The following is a 20590-nucleotide window of genomic DNA, read 5'->3' as shown; positions in this document are numbered from 1 at the left end:
GCACACGGCCTCTTTAGATACCGTCCGGTATGCACTTGCTACTCTTAAGCACATTATCCTGTACGTGCTTTCCAACCGCTTTAGGTTTCTGTTCGTTCTAAGCGCTTTTGACCAGATTGATCCTCCATACCTTAGTATGGATAGCGCCACGCTTGCCAGCAGCTTGCGTTTGCTGGCAATTACAGCAGAGCTGTTAGACATCATCCTCAAAAGCGCCGCTATAGCCGTAGATGCCCTTTTACAGGCATATTCAAGTATATATATATAAGTCGGTAAAAATGGAAACATGTCGACGTATGATTCCAAGTACTGATAATGCTTTGGCGGTCATTTTGCCAATATGCTCAGTAAATTGTAGCCAAAAGCTTAAGACCTCTTGGGCCCTTTTCAAATGTTTTTCCAGAAATGATTTATGAAAATGTGGAAGAGTAGCGTGCGCAGAACATACACATTCTCAAGAGCAAAATTCTAGAGAACCAGACAACCGTTTATGCTAAAAAATTTACTCACGCTCTAGAGCTGCAGAAGCAATCTTCCCTAAAGTTCTCATCGCGGTTGGCTACCCAATATTCCCCTACACGCAAAAAAAAAAAATCACCCTTATTTTTGTATACGGCGGATCCAACTTTCGATCGAATCCTATTCGGTCGAATCCATGGTCCATTTGATTTTGCTGGCGTAAACGGGAATGCCAAATGGTTTTCGATCGAAAGCACATTCGAACGTAAACAAGAATAGAGCGGTTCCACAGAAAATAACGACTTTTTTCCCAAATTTCATTTTTATATTTTTTGATTTGGATGAAATTTTGCACATGCTTTCTTTATGCCCAAAAATGCCTTTTTGCATCATCGGCTCGCCATTTTGACTCTAGCCTTACTTTTGAGAAGGGCCTAAGGAAAAAATCCTTAAAATTTTCAAAAAATTATAACTTAGAAACGGTTTGTCCGATCAGTTTGATGTCTTCTGCAATGTTTTAGGTTATTGTTGGGACTATCTGGAAAAAAATATACACTGTAAAAAAAAAAGTTGTATTTTTTATATATCGAAAATAAAGCTTAAAAATCAATTTTCTCAAAAATCGTATTTTTGATTTTTTTTTCTTATATGTTAAAGTAGACAAAAAATGAAGTCTTTTGCACAGTGGGTCAAGATGGAGAAATCATGGACAAAAAAGTTATGATTTTTTGAAAAAAGGTGAATTTTTGAAAATGGTCATAATAAACTTTTTAAATATTTTTAAACTCGATTTTATGAAAGTACGCAAAATTTACAACAAAAAAGGTATACGGAAAAATCAGACTAACTTTTACCGTTTTAAAGATACAGCGATTTTAATACAAAATTATGATATAATTTTCAATTTTCGGTCATTATAATATAACTTAGAAACGGTTTGTCCGATCAGTTTGGAGTCTTCCACAAAGTTTTAGGTTATTGTTGGGACTATCTGGAAAAAAAAATACACTGTAAAAAAAATTGTTGTAATTTTTTAGCTTAAAGATCAATTTTCTCAAAAATCGTATTTTTGATTTTTTTTATTGTTTATATGTTAAAGTAGACAAAAAATGAAGTCTTTTGCACAGTAGGTCAAGATGAAGAAATCATGGACAAAAAAGTTATGATTTTTTAAAAAATAAAAAAAATCAAAAATACAATTTTTGAGAAAATTGATTTTTAAGCTTTATTTTCGATATATAAAAAATTACAACATATTTTTTTACAGTGTATATTTTTTTCCAGATAGTCCCAACAATAACCTAAAACATTGCGGAAGACACCAAACTGATCGGACACATAATTTCTGAGTTTTAATTTTTTGAAAATTGTTGAGGCTTTTTTTCTTAGGCCCTTCTCAAAAGTAACGCTAGGGTAAAAATGGCGAACCGAGGCACAGTGCGTTGAATGTATGGAGATGCGGGACAAAAATCAAAACTGGAAGATCAAGCCATTTAAGCACCTTGGTATGAAAGGAAAAGTTTTTTTCTGGTGAAAAGAGTTGCAATTTGCATAAATGACATATAGTATACGCATAATCGCAAAACTGTCCTAAGCGCCAATTCCAATATTTTCCAACAAAAACCTTGTAATTTGTACTATTATTGCCTATAATGATGTAAGAAGTTATTTGCAAATATGTCTGTTCACCAGGCGTTGCAGAATTCGCTCTCATTTGAGAATGAAGCACGATCAAAGCAAGCAAAGAAAAACATCTCATCTGTTGCGGTCCACGATCGTCATTGTATCGCAAGGTGTAACAAGTCTGATAAATGGAAGCAGCGAGCGAGAGCCCCAACGAGAGAGCGATGATAAAATCCATTTTTCTCGCTTGTTTACCGTTTGGGATAGGCGTTTTTCTTTACTGGCACGATAAACAATCCACGATCTTCCAATAACAACAGTGTCCCCCAGGCTTGGAGCATGTTTAGAGGGGTTTTATCATGCACTACTATCCCCCCAATCTGATCAAACTTGTAGCAGTATACGATAAACAGTCTCTCATAATGTGCAGCATGTTATGATAGTTTTTTTTTTGTTTTTTTTTTATTTTTACAAGGGGGAAATCTGCAAACAGATCCCCTGAGAAGATAACTCAGGGAATGCGGGGATGACGCACCAACGACGACTCGCTAAAACCAGCCTATGCACTGTGCATGAGCAATTCGTTTAGAATTGCTCAAGTGGTGAACAGTGCATCGACATGACCCTTGGACTCAGACCCTCATCTCCCCGGAACCACCTTACGGTATTTCTTCGGGAAGGGACCAGTGCATATAGCACAACACGTATAGCAGAAGCAGCCTAGGCAAACTGCTTCTCCTAGCCGACTTAAACAATGTTACAAGGGACCAGCCTCGGCAGGGCTAATCCTCTGCAGCCAACTCTTGGTCGGCGCGCCATAGACGCTGCAATTCTAACATAATGTGAGTGACAGCCGTAGTTACTGCATTCCAGCACTCGGCATCCGCACACATTCTCTCTATAATATTGTCGGGGGACGTGTCCCCTCCGCATGTAGTGAGCATGCGACCTCTCACAACAATGAAACGGGGGCAATCGAACACGACATGCTCCGCTGTTTCCTCTACACCAGCACAATTGGGGCACGCAGGAGATTCTGAGTGCCCGAACCTATGCAGGTACTGTCTATAGCAACCATGTCCTGACAGAAACTGCGTCAGGTGGAAGTTCACTTCCCCATGGCTTCTACCATACCAATCTGACACATTTGGTATTAGTCGATGGGTCCATCTACCCTTAGTGGAGTTATCCCATTCCTGCTGCCAGCTTCTGAGCGTTTCCTCTTTACACGTGTCGCGGACTCCTCTGGTACCCCTTTGGTTGAAGCATTGAACATCTTCCTTGATGATGAGCCCGATGGGCGTCATCCCGGCTATGATGCACACGGCCTCTTTAGATACCGTCCGGTATGCACTTGCTACTCTTAAGCACATTATCCTGTACGTGCTTTCCAACCGCTTTAGGTTTCTGTTCGTTCTAAGCGCTTTTGACCAGATTGATCCTCCATACCTTAGTATGGATAGCGCCACGCTTGCCAGCAGCTTGCGTTTGCTGGCAATTACAGCAGAGCTGTTAGACATCATCCTCAAAAGCGCCGCTATAGCCGTAGATGCCCTTTTACAGGCATATTCAACGTGGCTAGCGAAGCTCAGCTTGTCATCGATCATTACCCCAAGATGCCTAAGGGATCGCTTGGACTCTATGGTGCAATCACCTACCGAGATAAGCGCCCGTTGCTCGGACTTGCGGTTGTTGACCACCACCACCTCAGTCTTGTGACGGGCCAGTCCTAGTTTCCTAGACTTCATCCATTCCTCAACCAGGGAAATAGAGTGCGCTGCTGTCAACTCTACTTCCTCCATCGATTCACCATAGACCACTAGGGTGATATCGTCGGCGAAGCCAACAATCTTAACACCCGTCGGAAGGGGCAGCCTCAGTACGTCATCGTACATTGCATTCCATAACAGCGGGCCCAGGATTGAACCTTGAGGTACTCCCGCGGTAATTCGAACGCTTTTCTGCCCCTCCTCTGTGTCATACAGTAGAATCCTACCATCAAAATAGCTTTCTAGAAGCTTACACAACTGCACCGGTACCTTGAAACGGTGAAGCGCGTGTGCTATTGCTTCCCAGCTTGCGCTGTTGAACGCATTCTTCACATCCAGAGTGACAACCGCGCAGTAACGGATGCCGCTCCTTTTATGCTCGATTGCCACCTCAGCTGTTTGAACGACCGACTGGATGGCGTCCAGAGTAGATTTACCTTTTCTGAATCCAAACTGATTGTTGGACAGGCCGTCCGCACTCTCCGTATACGGTACTAGTCTGTTGAGAATCAACCTCTCCAATAACTTGCCCGTCGTATCTAGTAGACAGATAGGTCTATACGCCGACGGGTCACCTGGTGGTTTCCCCGCCTTTGGTAGTAGCACCAATTTCTGTCGCTTCCATACATCCGGGAAGATTCCTTGATCAATGCAGCGTTGCATCGTGGTTCTGAACATGTCCGGATCCGTGTTCACTGCCGCTTTTAAGGCAACATTCTGGATACCATCGGGTCCCGGTGCCTTGTTTGACGCGAATGATTTCACGACTTCTGCCAGCTCTTCGTTCGTCACTCTCGCCACTTCTTCTCCTTCATCTGCCGCATACGGCGCTGGGGGCCATGGGCTTATGGGATGGTGCGGGAAGAGTACATCGATTATCGATCGCAGCAACTCGGGCGATTTCTCTTGGGGCGCTATGGCTCCTTTGGTCTTAGCCATTACCACTCTGTAGGCGTCACCCCATGGACTAGAATTGGCACTCTCGCATAGACTTTCAAAGCATGCCCGTTTTCGACTCTTGATTTCCTTTTTGAGAGCCAACTTTGCCTCTCTGAATGCTGCACCGCGTTCCTCTCTTTGTGCTTCTGTGCGTGCACGTTGCATTCTTCGTCTAGCCCGAAGGCAGATTGCTCGAAGATTTGCAATTGATTCGCACCACCAATACACTGGCGGCCTGTTCTCTCTAGGAGGGGCTTTTCTCGGCATGGAAGCATCACACGCTCGTGATATCATAGCAACTAGCTCTTCACCGTTTAGGTCCAGAGTGTTTCGTTCGCGCCTCAGGGCTTCAGTGAATACTTCGCCGTCGAAGCGCGCTGTTTTCCATCCTCGGGCTTGGGTCGAGTTACATCGCGCTGCCTTCTGCCCGCCTGGTATTATACTATAGCGAATCGATTGATGATCGCTATGAGTATAACCGTCATCAACGCGCCAGTTCATGGTACCTAAAAGGTTAGGACTACAAAACGTCACGTCGATGATCGATTCTGCACCATTTCTGCGGAAGGTACTCACTGTACCCACATTTGCCAGCTCTACATTTAATGCGGCCAGGGATTCCAACAATAGCTGGCCTCTTTGATTGGTGCAGCGGCTACCCCACTCCACTGCCCATGCATTAAAGTCGCCAGCTATCACTACTGGCTGCCGATTAGCTAGTTCGGCCATCATCCTGTCAACCATGTGGGAAAATTCCTCAATCGACCACCTTGGGGACGCGTAACAACTGCAATAGAACACGCCGTTGATTTTTGCTATCGCAAAACCGTCATTTGAGCTAGAGACTACTTCTTGGATTGGGTATCGTCCTGTCGTCCCTATAGCTGCTAGCTGTTGAGACCTATCCGCCACCCAGTTCCCGTTGTTGGCTGGTATGCGGTATGGGTCCGATAATAACACCACGTCAGTCTTGGTTTCCGAGACTGACTGCCAAAGCAGCTGCTGGGCTGCATCACAGTGGTTTAAATTTAACTGTGTTACTTCCGTTTTGGCTGCTTTGATACTCCGCTTGTGCCCGGACATTTGGGTCCGCCCGTTAAGTGTCCGTTGTCTGCTCTGTCGACACATATTAGGCACTTAGCGATTTGCTTACAATCGCTTGCCCTATGGCCTTCAGCGCCGCATTTTCTGCAAATCTTACTTCTGTCGGGACCATTGCAATTCCACGACTTATGGCCCTTCCCGAAACACTTCAAGCAAACTTCAGGAGGCTGTTGTATGCTCAGCCGGCAAACCGACCAGCCTACCTTGAGTATGCCCAAGTTCTTCGCTTTGTTGGCCTCTGCGACTGGCAGCCTGATCGCCGCCACCTGGGTGCCCTGCGGGCCCTTTCTAAGGTGGATGGCCTTACTGGCTACGTCGATGTCACACTGCTCTTTGAGGGCAGCCGAGACCTCCGCTGCATCGGTGACCTCATCCAGATTTTTACACTGGAGAATCGCTTCAGCAGTAAGGGATCTTACATCAACCTCGTCACCAAGTACTTCTTGTGCCAGTTGCTTATAGACTGCACCCTTTTCCTTGGCGTCCTTCTTTAAGACTAGGATCATTTCACCAATCCTAGTTCGCCTTATGCTTCGCACGTCTGCGCCCAATGGCGATAGCTTCTCTGTGCTTCGCATCGCCTTCAGAACCTCGGCGTATTTTGCTTCCTCCGTTTTGATAACGAGGGCTTCGCCTAAATTCCTAGGTTTCGCTGTTTTCGGTTTAGCGCTCTCCTTGGGCTCCGTTTTCGGTTTCCTCTGTTTTTTCTTATTTCCAACTCGTATCCACGGGTTGCTGTTGCCTTGCGCCCGTGGTTCCTGTGGATGCACTGCCTGGTTCCGGTTAACCCGTGGCTCCTTTTTCTTGGCTTTCTTGGCCTTAGGATTGGTGTTGGCCTCACCTTTGTTGCCATGTCCTCTTGATCGCGGGGCTTGGCTCGTGCCAGCTTTTCCGCTTTGGAGGACGGCCGCGTAGGTCACTTTTCCCTTAGCAACCATACGTCTTTTCGCCACGTATTCATCCCCGGAAGCTTCCCTTTTCCGCATCGCGTATCGAATAATATCATCAGATATATTCGCGTTGCCTGTGAAGGAAAACACTTCGGTCTGACACGACCTAGTGTCTTTTTGGCCTTCTACCTTGCCCAGTTGTTCCTTGGCTTTCTCGTAGTCCTGCTTTGCAGCTAGGACTGATTGTCGCAATTTCAGTAGACTTGTTTTCAAGTCTTTGCTGATATTTGTTTTGCTTTTAACATATTCGATGATGACATCAAGTTGCTCAGCAGCTACCTGCATTTTAGGGAGGTACTCCCTATTGCGATCCATGGCCTCGATTAGTCCCGGGCCATCGGTCACCACACATGTTGCACTGGAGCGGCCAGTGCCTGCCGTCGTCACAGTATCTAGGCTTTTGCCCACACTGTTTTCAATAAAGTTGGTCGCCTCCTTCCTTGGCGGGAACCTTAGCCGGTTACTGATAGGTCCAGAAGCCTCTCCTTCACATTCCGCTAGTTGTTTGTTTTGGTTGATCATCTCTTATGGGTCCCCCTAAGAGCCGCTATCCATCTCCGCTGGAATAGTCGCCTTTATAATCCCATGGTTATCTATGCAAGCAGGGAGGCCATGCTAGGGTTGACATAGTCCTTTATGGGGGGGGGGGGTCCGTTAAGCCCCTGGACTGTCGTCCCTGCTGCCCCAACAAAAAAAAAAAACGCATAATGCGAAGCCATAAGGGTGAAAAATTTAAACTAATTTACAACATCCTTATAATCCCACCCTTATTTAGCCTCAGGTTTGAGACTGAAGAAGGGAAGCCGATTGTCTCGGAGGAACACAAGGTCACCTGCACCATTGCTCCGGGTAGCACAGGAAGGGCACAATACTGTAGAGGGCGCCCTGGTACTCCACAGGCTCCGTTTGCGCTACCGACACTACACGGCTATCTAGGCTGTTCGGGAAAAGGAACATGATAGTTATGATAGTTACAGAGAGCGATACGTGAGAGATTCTCTCAATTTTCTCAGGATTCAATCCCTGCTCTTCACACTCGTAGCTGCAAAAGTGACTTATACGTTTTTATGCAAAAAATGCGCACATTTTAAAAAATTTCTAGTATTTACCATAAAATTTGAATAAAATCTTTGAAACTTCATTTAAAATATAATATTTTAAACATAAACTTGCTCTGGTGTAATGTCTGGTTCAGCTTTGACCACATAGCGTTGCGAGATTTTCGGATTTTTTATCACAAACAACTCATTTTCATACTTGTGCTGATTAAGGAGTTTACCGAAAAATAGTTGAAAATCTCAAAAAGTTGCAGGGAGTTGCAGCTGTATCTTTCAGACCTCTTAGAGGACACTCTGAAAAAGATGTCTGTGAGTGATTTAGAGTGGAACTCGGTGGAACTTTTTTTGAATCGATAACCAAAGTTACATGTTAGTATTTTATAAGTTTGATTTCATAGCCAACTCATCGTGCCGATTTCTCATATTCAAAGGTAAAATTGGTGTGCTTATCCCATCAAATATACTTAACGAACCTTCAAACATGTTCTCTTTTAAATTTTGATTGAATATATTGGTTTCAACGCCCTCCGTACTGGTTGAAAGTAATGTTGAAAACATGCGACAAAATTAAGTTTTTCTGCTACTCCGACAACTGTCACTTTCGACGCTTGTTGTAGTCGTTTTAGTGCTTTATGAATCTTATAAATACACGTTTCAATAGCCGATGTTATCTATAAACACTTTTGGATACTTATTATCGTCGAAAAAAATAACTTGAAATTTGATTTTTGTCTATGGAGCAACGCACTGTGCGATGATGCAAATAGGCATTTTTGGGTATAAAGAAAGCATATGCCAAATTTCAGCAAAATCAAAAAATACAAAAGTAAACCGACATTCGAATTCAAATGGAACCGCTCAATATGGGTGATTGTGCGGTGAAAACTACAATTTTAGGGGGTTAACTTAGCTGCTCACACCGGCAATTTTCAGCAGACCAGAAATGCGCTTGATTTTACCATGTTTCTTCTTCTCTCTGGCGTTACGTCCCAACTGGGACAAAGCCTGCTTCTCAGCTTAGTGTTCTTATGAGCACTTCTACAGTTATTAACTGAGAGCTTTCTTTGCCAATTGACCATTTTTGCATTTGTATATCGTGTGGCAGGTGCGATGATACTCTATGCCCTGGGAGTCGAAAAAGTTTCCAACCCGAAAAGATTCTCGACTGGTGGGATTCGAACCCACGACCCTCAGCTTAGTCTTGCTGAATAGCTGCGCGTTTACCGTTACGGCTATCTGGGCTTCCTGATTTTACCATGTCTGTAGTCGGAATCAGATTGGTGAAAATGATTTCTGTCGAATGTACCAGTAATGTGGTGGGATGTACCGTAAACATGGTAAAATGGCATGAAATTCCATGTTAATTTTAAGAATGGGCGTAGTCAGCTAAAATAGTAGTTCTTACTACAGAATTTTTTCCCGTGTAGGGTGTTAGTAGGGAGCCAGATCCTATTCTTGGCACTTTTGATTCATTTCGGCAGTGGGGTGTTTCGAAAGCTACTGAGTTTATTTTTGACCACAATATGCGTCGTATTGAAGCGCTTCTGATTGCAAAGTTTCAAACGATTCGGCCGAGAAAAACCCCCCATGCCAAAGTGAATCATGGAAGTGCCCAAGTAGCTCTGCACCCTACCCCATCAGGTAGCGCGAGGAGATAGAGATAGGAGTTACTGGACAAGATGCTAAGGAATAATTAAAGTGGTCTATTTTATTGCTTCAAGTGCGCGTAGTACCTAGTCTATAGTCTGCAAATTACGCATGTACATTAGGTACTCAATTACTTATCTCACGTTATTTCCCTTTTCCAGAAATACCATCCGCTTCACGCCAACTCAAGTGGAAGCCATCAAGGCGGGCATGCAGCCGGGCTTAACGCTGGTGGTGGGTCCTCCTGGTACCGGTAAGACCGACGTGGCCGTGCAAATCATCTCCAATCTGTATCACAACCATCCGAATCAGCGCACCCTGATCGTGACCCACTCCAATCAGGCGTTGAATCAACTGTTCGAGAAAATCATGGCCCTGGACATCGACGAGCGTCATCTGTTGCGTTTGGGTCACGGTGAAGAGTCACTAGAGACCGAGAAGGATTACAGTCGGTACGGTAGAGTCAACTACGTCCTGTCGAAGCGTATCGACCTTCTCGGACAGGTTCAGCGACTTCAGGATTCGCTAGGAGTTGTTGGAGATGTCGCTTACACATGCGAAACGGCTGGACACTTCTATTTGTATCAGATCATTGCCCGCTGGGAGAAGTTCCTCAGCGAGTTCGAAGAAAGCAAGGAATACAAGAACGCTGCCGCCTTCGAGGAAGAATTTCCATTCACCAAGTTCTTCCATGACGCTCCACAGCCACTGTTCCATGGAAGCACTTTCGAGGAGAACATGGAGATCGCTCGTAGCTGCTACCGTTATATATCTCATATCTTTACAGAATTGGAAGAGTTTAGAGCTTTTGAGCTGCTTCGTAGTGGCTTAGATCGTTCCAAATATCTTTTGGTTAAGGAAGCCAAGGTGATCGCTATGACATGTACCCACGCGGCTTTGAAGCGCAAGGAACTGGTCAACATGGGTTTCAAGTACGACAACATCCTGATGGAAGAATCCGCTCAAATTCTAGAGATCGAAACATTCATTCCGCTACTGCTGCAGAATCCCATGGATGGCTACAATCGTTTAAAACGTTGGATCATGATCGGAGATCATCATCAGCTTCCACCTGTTATCAAAAACATGGCGTTCCAGAAGTATTCGAACATGGAACAGTCGCTCTTCACGAGATTGGTTCGTTTGGGCGTTCCAACGATTGATCTAGATGGGCAAGGTCGTGCTCGATCCAGCATCTGCGAATTGTATAAGTGGCGCTACACCAAGCTTGGTGATCTAGCTCACGTCACTCAATGGCCTGAGTACATCAACTGCAATCCAGGCTTTGTCTACGACTATCAACTGATCAATGTTGAAGACTTCAACGGAGTTGGAGAATCGGAACCCAATCCCTACTTCTACCAGAATCTGGCCGAGGCCGAATATATCGTCGCGGTCTTCATGTACATGCGCCTTATCGGCTACCCAGCGGAGAAGATCTCCATTCTAACCACCTACAATGGCCAAAAGCATCTGATTCGTGATGTCATTGATGCTCGTTGCGCCGATAATCCTCTCATAGGAAAACCGCACAAGGTTACAACGGTGGACAAGTATCAAGGTCAACAGAATGACTACATCTTACTGTCGCTGGTCCGAACCAAAACAATCGGTCATATCCGAGATGTTCGCCGTTTGGTCGTCGCCATGAGTCGTGCCCGTCTTGGTTTGTACATTTTCGGACGAGTTTCTTTGTTCAAGAACTGCGTTGAGTTGCAGCCAGCTTTCAAGTTGCTCACAAAGCGCCCTCTTCAATTGCATTTGCTAAAGGACGAAACTGTTCCTTGTTCTAGAAAGAACAGTGACGCATTCGAAAAGAAATCTTACGTCGTTAATGACATGACGGACATGGCACAATTCGTGTACAACTTCTACATGAAGAAGGTCAACGTCATTCGCGACGAAATGGAGGAGATGAAAAAATTGTACGAACAGCAGCAGAAGGAACTAGCTGCTAAGCAGCCCAAAGAGGATCAGGCAGCTGCGGCGGCGGCTAAGGCAGCAACAGAAAAGGCTCAGGAGCAACCGAAGGAGTTTGTTCCGACTCCGATCTGCAACGAGGTGGATATGATTGATCAAATGCATCAGCAGGCGATTTCAAAGAAACGTTCAAAGAAGAAGGGTGGCGCTATTTTAACCATTCCGAAGTCGGTTCCAGCGAAGGCAGTGGAGGTTGTCGAGGAAAAGGAAGAAGACGAGGAAGATGAAAAGTCAATGAAAGCCACAATGGTCGCTCAGGATACGTATGTTGAGGAGAAGGGATGTGATCAAGAACAAGCACAGGAAACAATGGAGACGGAAGCAACCGAAGAGCAAGAAAATGATAACAATGAAGAGGAGGAATCATAAATCCTAATAATGGAAAAGTAACATTTAGAATTGCGTTAAGATTACTAACATTTAACATTAAAACAAATAAACATTGCTTCAATAAAAGTATTACATATTTGTTCGCATGACGAAATAAAAAATCCATCAATAGAAAAATATAGTAGAAATTCTGTATATCCGTAGAGAAAAAGCATAGTAATTCAAGGCTTACCTACCTTGATACCTGGATGGCTACAGCGTAGCGTCACGCCATTGCCGGGCGTATTGTAGAGCTTCATCTTCGTCGGTCTTGGGCGAACTTCTCCAGTTGCCCCGAACGTTTAGGGTCGCCAGGTCCTCTTCCACTGCGTACAGCCGCCGACCTCCACCTGGTTCCCTGCAGAATATTATTTTCGCAATTCTTTCTTACGACATTCGCACTAAGTGACCAGCCCACTGAAGTCTGCCGTATTCTACACGCTTGATAATATTTGCATCTTTGTACACTTGATACAACTCGTGATTCATGCGTCTGCGCCACACACCATTTTCGAGTTTCCCACCGAGTATTGTCCGCAGCACTTTACGCTCGAAAACACCGAGAGCTTTCCGGTCTGGCTCATTCAACGTCCACGCTTCGTGCCCGTAGAGAACCACCGGAAAAATCAATGTTTTATACAGGGCGAACTTTGTTTCCGTTTGCAAGCTGCTGGACCTAAGATGGCTACGTAGTCCGTAAAAGGCCCTATTCGCAGCCGCAACACGTCTTTTCACTTCGCGGGAAACGTCGTTTTCACATGTCACAAGTGTTCCAAGTTGTTTACTATTCTTCAACAACTTCAAACACATCCCCATCAAACACTACCTCAGCACCTACACTAACAAGCCTGACTCTATCTCTAAGTGCAACCATGTATTTCGTTTTGGTAGAATTAATGAGCAGGCCTATCCTCGCTGTCTACCTCTTCAAAGGCACGAAGGCCTTTTCCACTGACCTGAAATCGATTCCAATTAGGTCTATATCGTCCTCAAAGCCAAGGAGCATGTGCGACCTTGTGATAATAGTGCCATTTCTCTGCACGCCAGATCTAATAGCACCCTCGAGTGCAATGTTGAATACTAAATTCGAAAGTGCTTCAATCCGTCTAACGTCACGAACGAGGTTGACACTTCGTCTGCGATCCGAACACTTGATTTCGATCCATCCAGCGTAGAACGTATCAGCCTAATTAGTTTCGCCGGAAAACCATTTTCAGACATTATCTGCCAAAGCTCATTTCTTTTCATTGAGTCGTACGCCGCCTTGAAATCAATAAACAGATGGTGAGTCTGCAAGTTATACTCCCGGAATTCGTCTAGGATCATTCGCAAGCTGAACATCTGGTCCGTTGTCGAACGGCCCTCACAAAACCCAGCTTGGTATTCGCCGACGAAGGACTCCTCGAGCGGTCTCAGTCTGTTAAACAGGATGCGCGACAGAATTTTGTACTCTTTCTTGTAGATAGGGCGGATGAGGCCATCCAACCAGCCGGTGGGCAATTCTTCGTCCTCCCATACCTTCAGAAGTACTCGGTGGATCGACTGATAAAGCTGCTCACTTCCGTGCTTGAGAAGCTCAACCGAGATCTCGTCCTTCCCAGCAGCCTTACAGTTAGTCTCGCTGATAGCCTTTTTAACCTCTTCTATGGTAGTTGGATCCACAGCTTGATCGTCATCTATGTTCATCCTGTTCCTCGCTACATTTCCATTTCCACCGTTCAACAATTGCTGAAAGTGCTCCTTCCACCTGGCAGCCAACGCCGTTTTATCGCTCAGCAAATTCCCTTCTCGATCATTGCACACGGCGGGCATTGGTACGGTATTGTGCCGCGCACCATTCACCGTTGCATAGAATCTCCGCTTATCATTCCGGTTCATGCATTCTTGAGCGTCAGTTACCACACTTTTTTCGTGCTGCCTTTTCTTTATGCGGTGGATCCGCTTTTCTTCGGCTCTCGCTGCCCTGTACCGCTCTCTGTTCTGTTGGGTACCGGTCACACGCATACGGCTTCTGCCGACATTCTTCATGTCTGTCACTCTCTGGCACTCTCCATCGAACCAGTTGTTTCGTCTTCGTCGTTGACCAGTGCCGATCACTTCCCGCGCCGTTGTTGTCACAGCTTCGTGGATAGGGTTCCACAGGCTGTCGACGTCTCCAACAACGTTGATTCTTCCCAACTGCTCGTCTAGTTGCTGACGGTATTGCGCAGCTACCCCATCAGTCAACAAGCGTTGTATACTGAAGCGCAGCGTTCTGTTTGTTGTGGAACTCGTGACGTTGGATAACCGCGCCCGAATTTTAGCTACAACGAGATAATGATCCGAGTCGATATTAGGGCCTCGGAAGGTCCTGACATCAATGACATCTGAGAAATGTCGCCCATCAGCCAGCACGTGGTCTATTGGGGAGCAGGCATCGCCACTCGGGTGTCACCAGCATTGATGGAAAATGGCGAACGCTTCATCTGAACTGGAACAAAAACAAAACCAAACGCTCCCGAGCGTCAGAGCGCTGGCTTACTCGCATCTGTCGACTCCCGAGTAACTGAAGCTAAAAGTGATTCGCGAACGTGTTCGGAGCTGCTCAGAGTCATATTGTGCTTTTGGGAAAAAAAGCTGCTTACCCTCCGAGATTTATGGTTTTCAAGGGCTTTTGACTACAAACTAGAAGTTTACTGCCGGCTTGATGGTTATTCAATTAATTTGTCTGTCAGAACCATAATAAATCACAACTTGCTCGGTTACTCGCGAGTAAACGTTCCCGAGCTTGTTGCTACTTCTTTTGACATGTTCTCCCGAGCAGGCGGGTGCGGACTTACTCACACCTAGCCAGTTCGCGAGTCTGTGATGTTTGTTATGCGTTGGTATACACTCGTGAGCTGCTTCGTGATGCGAACTTTTCCAGCACTGGTCGCCAGGTGTGTTTGCGGATATTCTTTCGTGCGAAATAGGTACTGCTGATTGCCATCCCTCTAGCAGCAGCGAAGGTTACTAGCCGCATGCCATTATCATTGGTAACGGAATGAAGGCTTTCCGTTCCAATGACGCGTCGGAAGAAATCTTCTTTCCCGATCTGCGCATTTGCGTCGCCGATGACTATCTTGACGTCTTGTTTTGGGCACTCGCCGTAGGCCTTATCCAGGTTCTCATAGAACTCATCCTTCATGTCATCGGGCGTATCATTCGTTGGTGCATATAAGCTGATCAGGCTGTAGTTGAAGAACTTGCCCTTCATTCTCAACACACAGATTCGGTCGCTTACCGGTGTCCACCGAATAATTCGCTTCATCTGCTTCCCAATCACTATGAAGCCAACTCCACGTTCTGCTCTGTCGCCACCGCTGTAGTAGATGTGGTACTTGAATGAAGTGTTGGCGATGGGATCCACCGCTCAGAATTCGCGTTCTCCGGTTCTCGGCCAGCGTATTTCCTGGATAGCTGCCACGTTCACGCCGACATTCCGCAGTTCACGAGCCAGGAGCCCAACACGCGCGGGTTTTCATTCAAAGTTCTCACGTTCCAAGATCCAACTTTCCAATCGTTGTCCTTTTTTTCGTTGCCGGATCTGTTGCCGTAAAATCAATCCGTTTGCTCTACTTTTGCCTTTCTTGGTTGGTGAAGAGTCTTTGATAGGCCACCTAAACAGGGTTGCGCTACCTACATCGTGCTAGAGGGGCTGCCTCCTCGGTGCTGACACGATACAGCATTGCATTGTCCGCTTGTTCTTTACATGATGACCACGGTCATAGCCATCACAATCATTCACCTTTATCAGGGCTTTGCAGGTGAAGATGCATCGAAGCCAAATCTTGAATTTTCAAGAGCACAAATCTAGAGAACCAAATAACCGTTTGAGCTGAAAATTTACCAATCGATCAAATTTTCAGCGCTAACGTTTGTCAGGTTCTCTAGATTTGTGATCTCGAAAATTCATATTCATATTCACGTTATGGGCGGGTTTGCTGTTTTAAAGAAAACTAATCGCCAATCTCGATGAATGGAAAATTACTTGCCAAAAATGCTTACGAAAATCAGTTTTTTTTTATCGCAGTACGCAGTTTACAAGAAGATTCAGCCTACTGCAAAAAATTGTTAACCCGACAGCGTCCTTATGGTACTTAGGTTGTTAAATTTGCTCATCTATGTCTAGGTGATCAGCAAAAATTGTGTGCATATGTGTAGTTTTTTTTTGTCCCGAGGTACCCGACTAATCGCAAAAAAAATCAGAGGAAACTGAAGATTCTTGAAAAATGTTTCATCGAGCAGGAACTCCTTCAAATGCCATGGAGAAATGCACCATTAATTTTTTGAAACTGTTAGGGAAGTTTCTACTGATCTTTTTTTTTTTTTTTTTTTAATTTCTTTATTAGTATCATTCATTATTTCTTATATCTAGGTGTTCTGTGTTATTAGACAACACTATCATCCTAATTTGGTAAAACAAATCTAAGATTTTATTAACATTTTGTTAACAACATATTACATTTCATTTGCCGTAGCAGTTCAGATTTTTTACAGGTGAGTTGATTTCACCTGCTTATAAGAGAAAAAAAAAAGTTTTTAATATACTTAACCTAACTTAACCTAATCATATAACGCATTAATCGTGGCAATAGAAGATTGTAACGATTTTTGCCTGAAATTATTGATTATTTTATTTGACATTTGTTCCAATGTTTCAACATTGGATATTCTATGTAACTCATTGGTACTATACCAAGGAGGAAGCCTCAGAATCATTTTCAAAATTTTATTTTGAATTCTCTGCAGAGCTTTCTTCCTGGTATTACAACAGCTAGTCCATATTGGTACAGCATACAACATGGCTGGCCTGAAAATTTGTTTGAATATCAAAAGCTTGTTCTTAAGACAAAGTTTTGATTTTCTATTAATAAGGGGATAGAGACATTTTACATATTTGTTACATTTGGCTTGAATGCCCTCAATGTGATTTTTGAAAGTTAAATTCTTATCTAGCATGAGCCCTAGATACTTAACTTCATCTGACCAATTTATTGGAACCCCTCTCATCGTGACAACATGTCTACTTGAAGGTTTCAAATAAAGAGCTTTTGGTTTATGTGGGAATATTATTAGTTGAGTTTTGGAAGCATTAGGAGAAATCTTCCATTTTTGCAAGTATGAAGAAAAAATATCCAAACTTTTTTGCAATCGACTACAGATGACACACAGGCTTCGTCCTTTGGCGGAGAGGCCTGTGTCATCCGCAAACAAAGATTTTTGACATCCCTGAGGTAACTCAGGTAAGTCAGATGTGAAAATATTGTATAATATTGGTCCCAAGATGCTGCCTTGGGGAACACCAGCTCTTACAGGAAGTCTTTCAGATCTGGAGTTCTGATAATTAACCTGAAGTGTACGATTTGACAGATAACTTTGAATTATTCTAACAATGTATGTTGGAAAATTAAATTTTTTCAATTTTACAATCAAACCTTCATGCCAAACACTGTCGAATGCTTTTTCTATGTCTAGAAGAGCAAGACCAGTAGAGTAGCCTTCAGATTTGTTGGAACGGATCAAATTTGTTACACGTAAAAGTTGATGAGTGGTCGAATGTCCATGGCGGAATCCGAACTGTTCATTGGCAAAAATTGAATTTTCGTTGATGTGGGCCATCATTCTGTTCAAAATAACCTTTTCAAAAAGTTTACTGATGGAGGAAAGCAAACTGATTGGACGATAGCTAGAAGCTTCTGCAGGATTTTTGTCTGGTTTTAAAATTGGAACAACCTTAGCATTTTTCCATTTGTCAGGAAAATATGCTAATTGAAAACATTTGTTAAATATATCAACTAAAAATGATAAGCTACTTTCTGGAAGTTTCTTGATGAGGATGTAGAAAATTCCATCATCGCCAGGAGCTTTCATATTTTTGATTTTTTTAATAATAGTTCTCACTTCTTCCAAATCAGTCTCCCAGGCATTTTCGAAAACGTTCTCTTGATTGAGAATATTTTCGAACTCCTGAGTAACTTCATTTTCAATTGGACTAGTAAGTCCTAAATTAAAATTGTGCGCACTTTCAAACTGCATAGCAAGTTTTTGAGCTTTTTCGCAATTAGTTAGTAATAATTTGTTTTCCTCTTTCAATGCCGGTATAGGCTTCTGAGGTTTTTTCAAGATTTTAGATAATTTCCAAAAGGGCTTAGAGCCGGGGTCCAATTGAGAAATTTTATTTTCAAAATTTTTGTTTCTTAAATCTGCAAAACGTTTCTTGATTTCTTTCTGCAAATCCTGCCATATAATTTTCATAGCAGGATCACGAGTGCGTTGAAATTGCCTTCTCCTCACGTTTTTAAGACGGATCAAGAGTTTAAGATCATCGTCTATAATCACGGATTCAAATTTTACTTCACATTTTGGAATTGCAATGTTTCTGGCTTCAACAATGGAATTTGTTAAAGTTTCAAGAGCATTGTCAATATCAATTTTAGTTTCTAAAGAAATGTTAACATCAAGATTAGAGTCAACATACGTTTCATATATATTCCAGTCGGCTCGTAAATAATTGAAAGTGGAGCTGATAGGATTGAGAATCGCTTCATGCGATATTTGAAATGTAACAGGGACATGATCAGAATCAAAATCAGCATGAGTAACTAATTGGCTACAAAGATGACTAGAGTCGGTTAAGACCAAGTCAATCGTAGATGGATTTCTAGAAGAGGAAAAACATGTAGGGCTATCAGGGTATTGAATTGAGAAATATCCTGAAGAGCACTCATCAAATAAAATTCTGCCGTTGGAATTACTTTGAGAATTATTCCATGACCGATGTTTGGCATTAAAGTCACCAATGACAAAAAATTTTGACTTATTGCGAGTCAATTTTCGCAAGTCAGTTTGAAGCCAATTAACTTGCTGTCCAGAGCATTGAAAAGGCAAATAGGCAGCTATGAAAGTATATTTACCAAACTGTGTTTCAACAGAAACACCTAAAGTTTCAAAAACTTTAGTTTCAAATGACGAAAACAGTTGATGTTTTATACGCCTATGAATGATGATTGCAACTCCCCCACATGCCCCATCAAGTCGATCATTACGATAAACAAAAAAGTTAGGATCTCTTTTGAGTTTAGATCCAGGTTTTAAATACGTTTCGGTAATAACTGCTATATGCACGTTATTAACCGTAAGAAAATTAAACAGCTCGTCCTCTTTACCATTCAGAGAACGAGCATTCCAATTTAAAATATTTAAATTATTATTTGGATCCATTAGAAAAACGTAATCCAATAACAATTTGATTTGTAAATTTTACACCTACTTGGACTGCTTCAGTCATAGTGGTGGCTTTGAACATTGCATCAATCATTAGATTCAATTGTTCAGTTAGAAAATTAAAATCAGAGGCAGACATATCATCTGATGATTTCCCATTGGAATTTTCGGTAGACGAAGAAGCGGGGTAGGAGTTACCTGTGGCGGTAGGGTTTTTTCCATTTGATTTGAAACAAGTAGAATGGGTACTCATGGAACGAACAGGGGAAGAGTTCAAATTACCTGCTACGATATCGGCAAAGGATTTACCGTGGGTAGATACATTCGAAATAGAAAGATTCGAACGGCTACCCGACGGATTAAAATTAGTTTGTGAATGAGCATGATTATGATCTTCCTGGTGGGTATGATTCCTAATCAAGCGATCGTTAACTGAAAAATGAGCATTGTTCGATACTCTACCAGGCAAATTCCGGAAACGACCGTTATCGTAACGGATATTATCCTTCATCTGCTTGGCACGAGCCTCAACGACTCTTTTGCGTGAAATGCATTCCCAAAAGTTAGCTTTGTGAAGGCCCTTGCAATTGGCGCATTGAAATTTTCTGGTATCTTCTTTCACAGGACAGTCGTCCTTAGCGTGAGAAGAACCTCCGCAAATCATGCATTTAGCATCCATGCGACAATTTTTTGTACCATGACCCCACTTTTGGCACCGACGGCACTGAGTGGGGTTCTGGTAATTTCCTCCAGGTTTCTGGAAATGTTCCCACGTCACACGGACATCGAACATAAGTTTAGCTTTTTCTAAAGCTTTAATATTATTTAGTTCTTTTTTGTTAAAGTGAACTAAATAATATTCTTGAGAAAGCCCTTTCCGAACAATGCCAGATTGGGTTCTCTTTTTCATAATGATTACTTGGACTGGTGAAAATCCAAGTAAATCATTTATTCCATTTTTGATCTCTTCAGGTGACTTATAGTCACTTGAGAGACCTTTCAAGACGACTTTGAACAAACGTTCAGTTTTGTCGTCATAAGTAAAAAATTTGTGCTTCTTCTCTTCAAGATATCTGAGAAGAAGTTCGCGATCTTTAAGAGTTTCCGGCAAAACGCGACAGTCTCCTTTCTTTGCGATTTGGAAGGAAACCTTGATTCCCCTAATGGAGTTCAAGATCTCCTGCCTAAATCCCCCAAATTCGGAACAACTGACCACGATAGGCGACACTCTTTGCTTCCTCACTTGAATCAAAGAGCCTGGGCTAGAGGCTGCTTCGATTTGGTGTTCGGAAAATTTGTCTAGAGCATCGAACTGATTGCTCATTTCAATACAATTATTCATTTCACCCTTGGAAGAAACTTCGCATTCCGGGGAAGCGTCCTTTCTTCCATTCTTGCCACGTGTAGTGACAGTTTTAAAACCCAATTTTTGGAAGGAAGTAGTGAA

At 43.3% G+C, this 20590-nt stretch overlaps 1 protein-coding gene across 1 annotated transcript in view; it reads left to right on the top strand.

Moving 5' to 3' along the window:
• LOC5578530 (intron-binding protein aquarius) overlaps positions 1 to 12040 on the top strand; it is a 303684-nt gene extending 291644 nt beyond the window's left edge. The window contains exon 5 of the mRNA XM_021837321.1: positions 9711 to 12040. Within this exon, the coding sequence (XP_021693013.1) occupies positions 9711 to 11898 (2188 nt within the window). The 3' untranslated portion in view covers positions 11899 to 12040. The remainder of the gene's footprint in view (positions 1 to 9710) is intronic.
• Positions 12041 to 20590: the final 8550 nt, after the last annotated feature.

Source organism: Aedes aegypti, chromosome 1 (genome assembly GCF_002204515.2).
Source record: "Aedes aegypti strain LVP_AGWG chromosome 1, AaegL5.0 Primary Assembly, whole genome shotgun sequence".
NCBI classification, from domain to species: Eukaryota; Metazoa; Arthropoda; class Insecta; order Diptera; family Culicidae; genus Aedes; species Aedes aegypti.
This window is presented reverse-complemented; position numbering and strand designations above follow the sequence as displayed.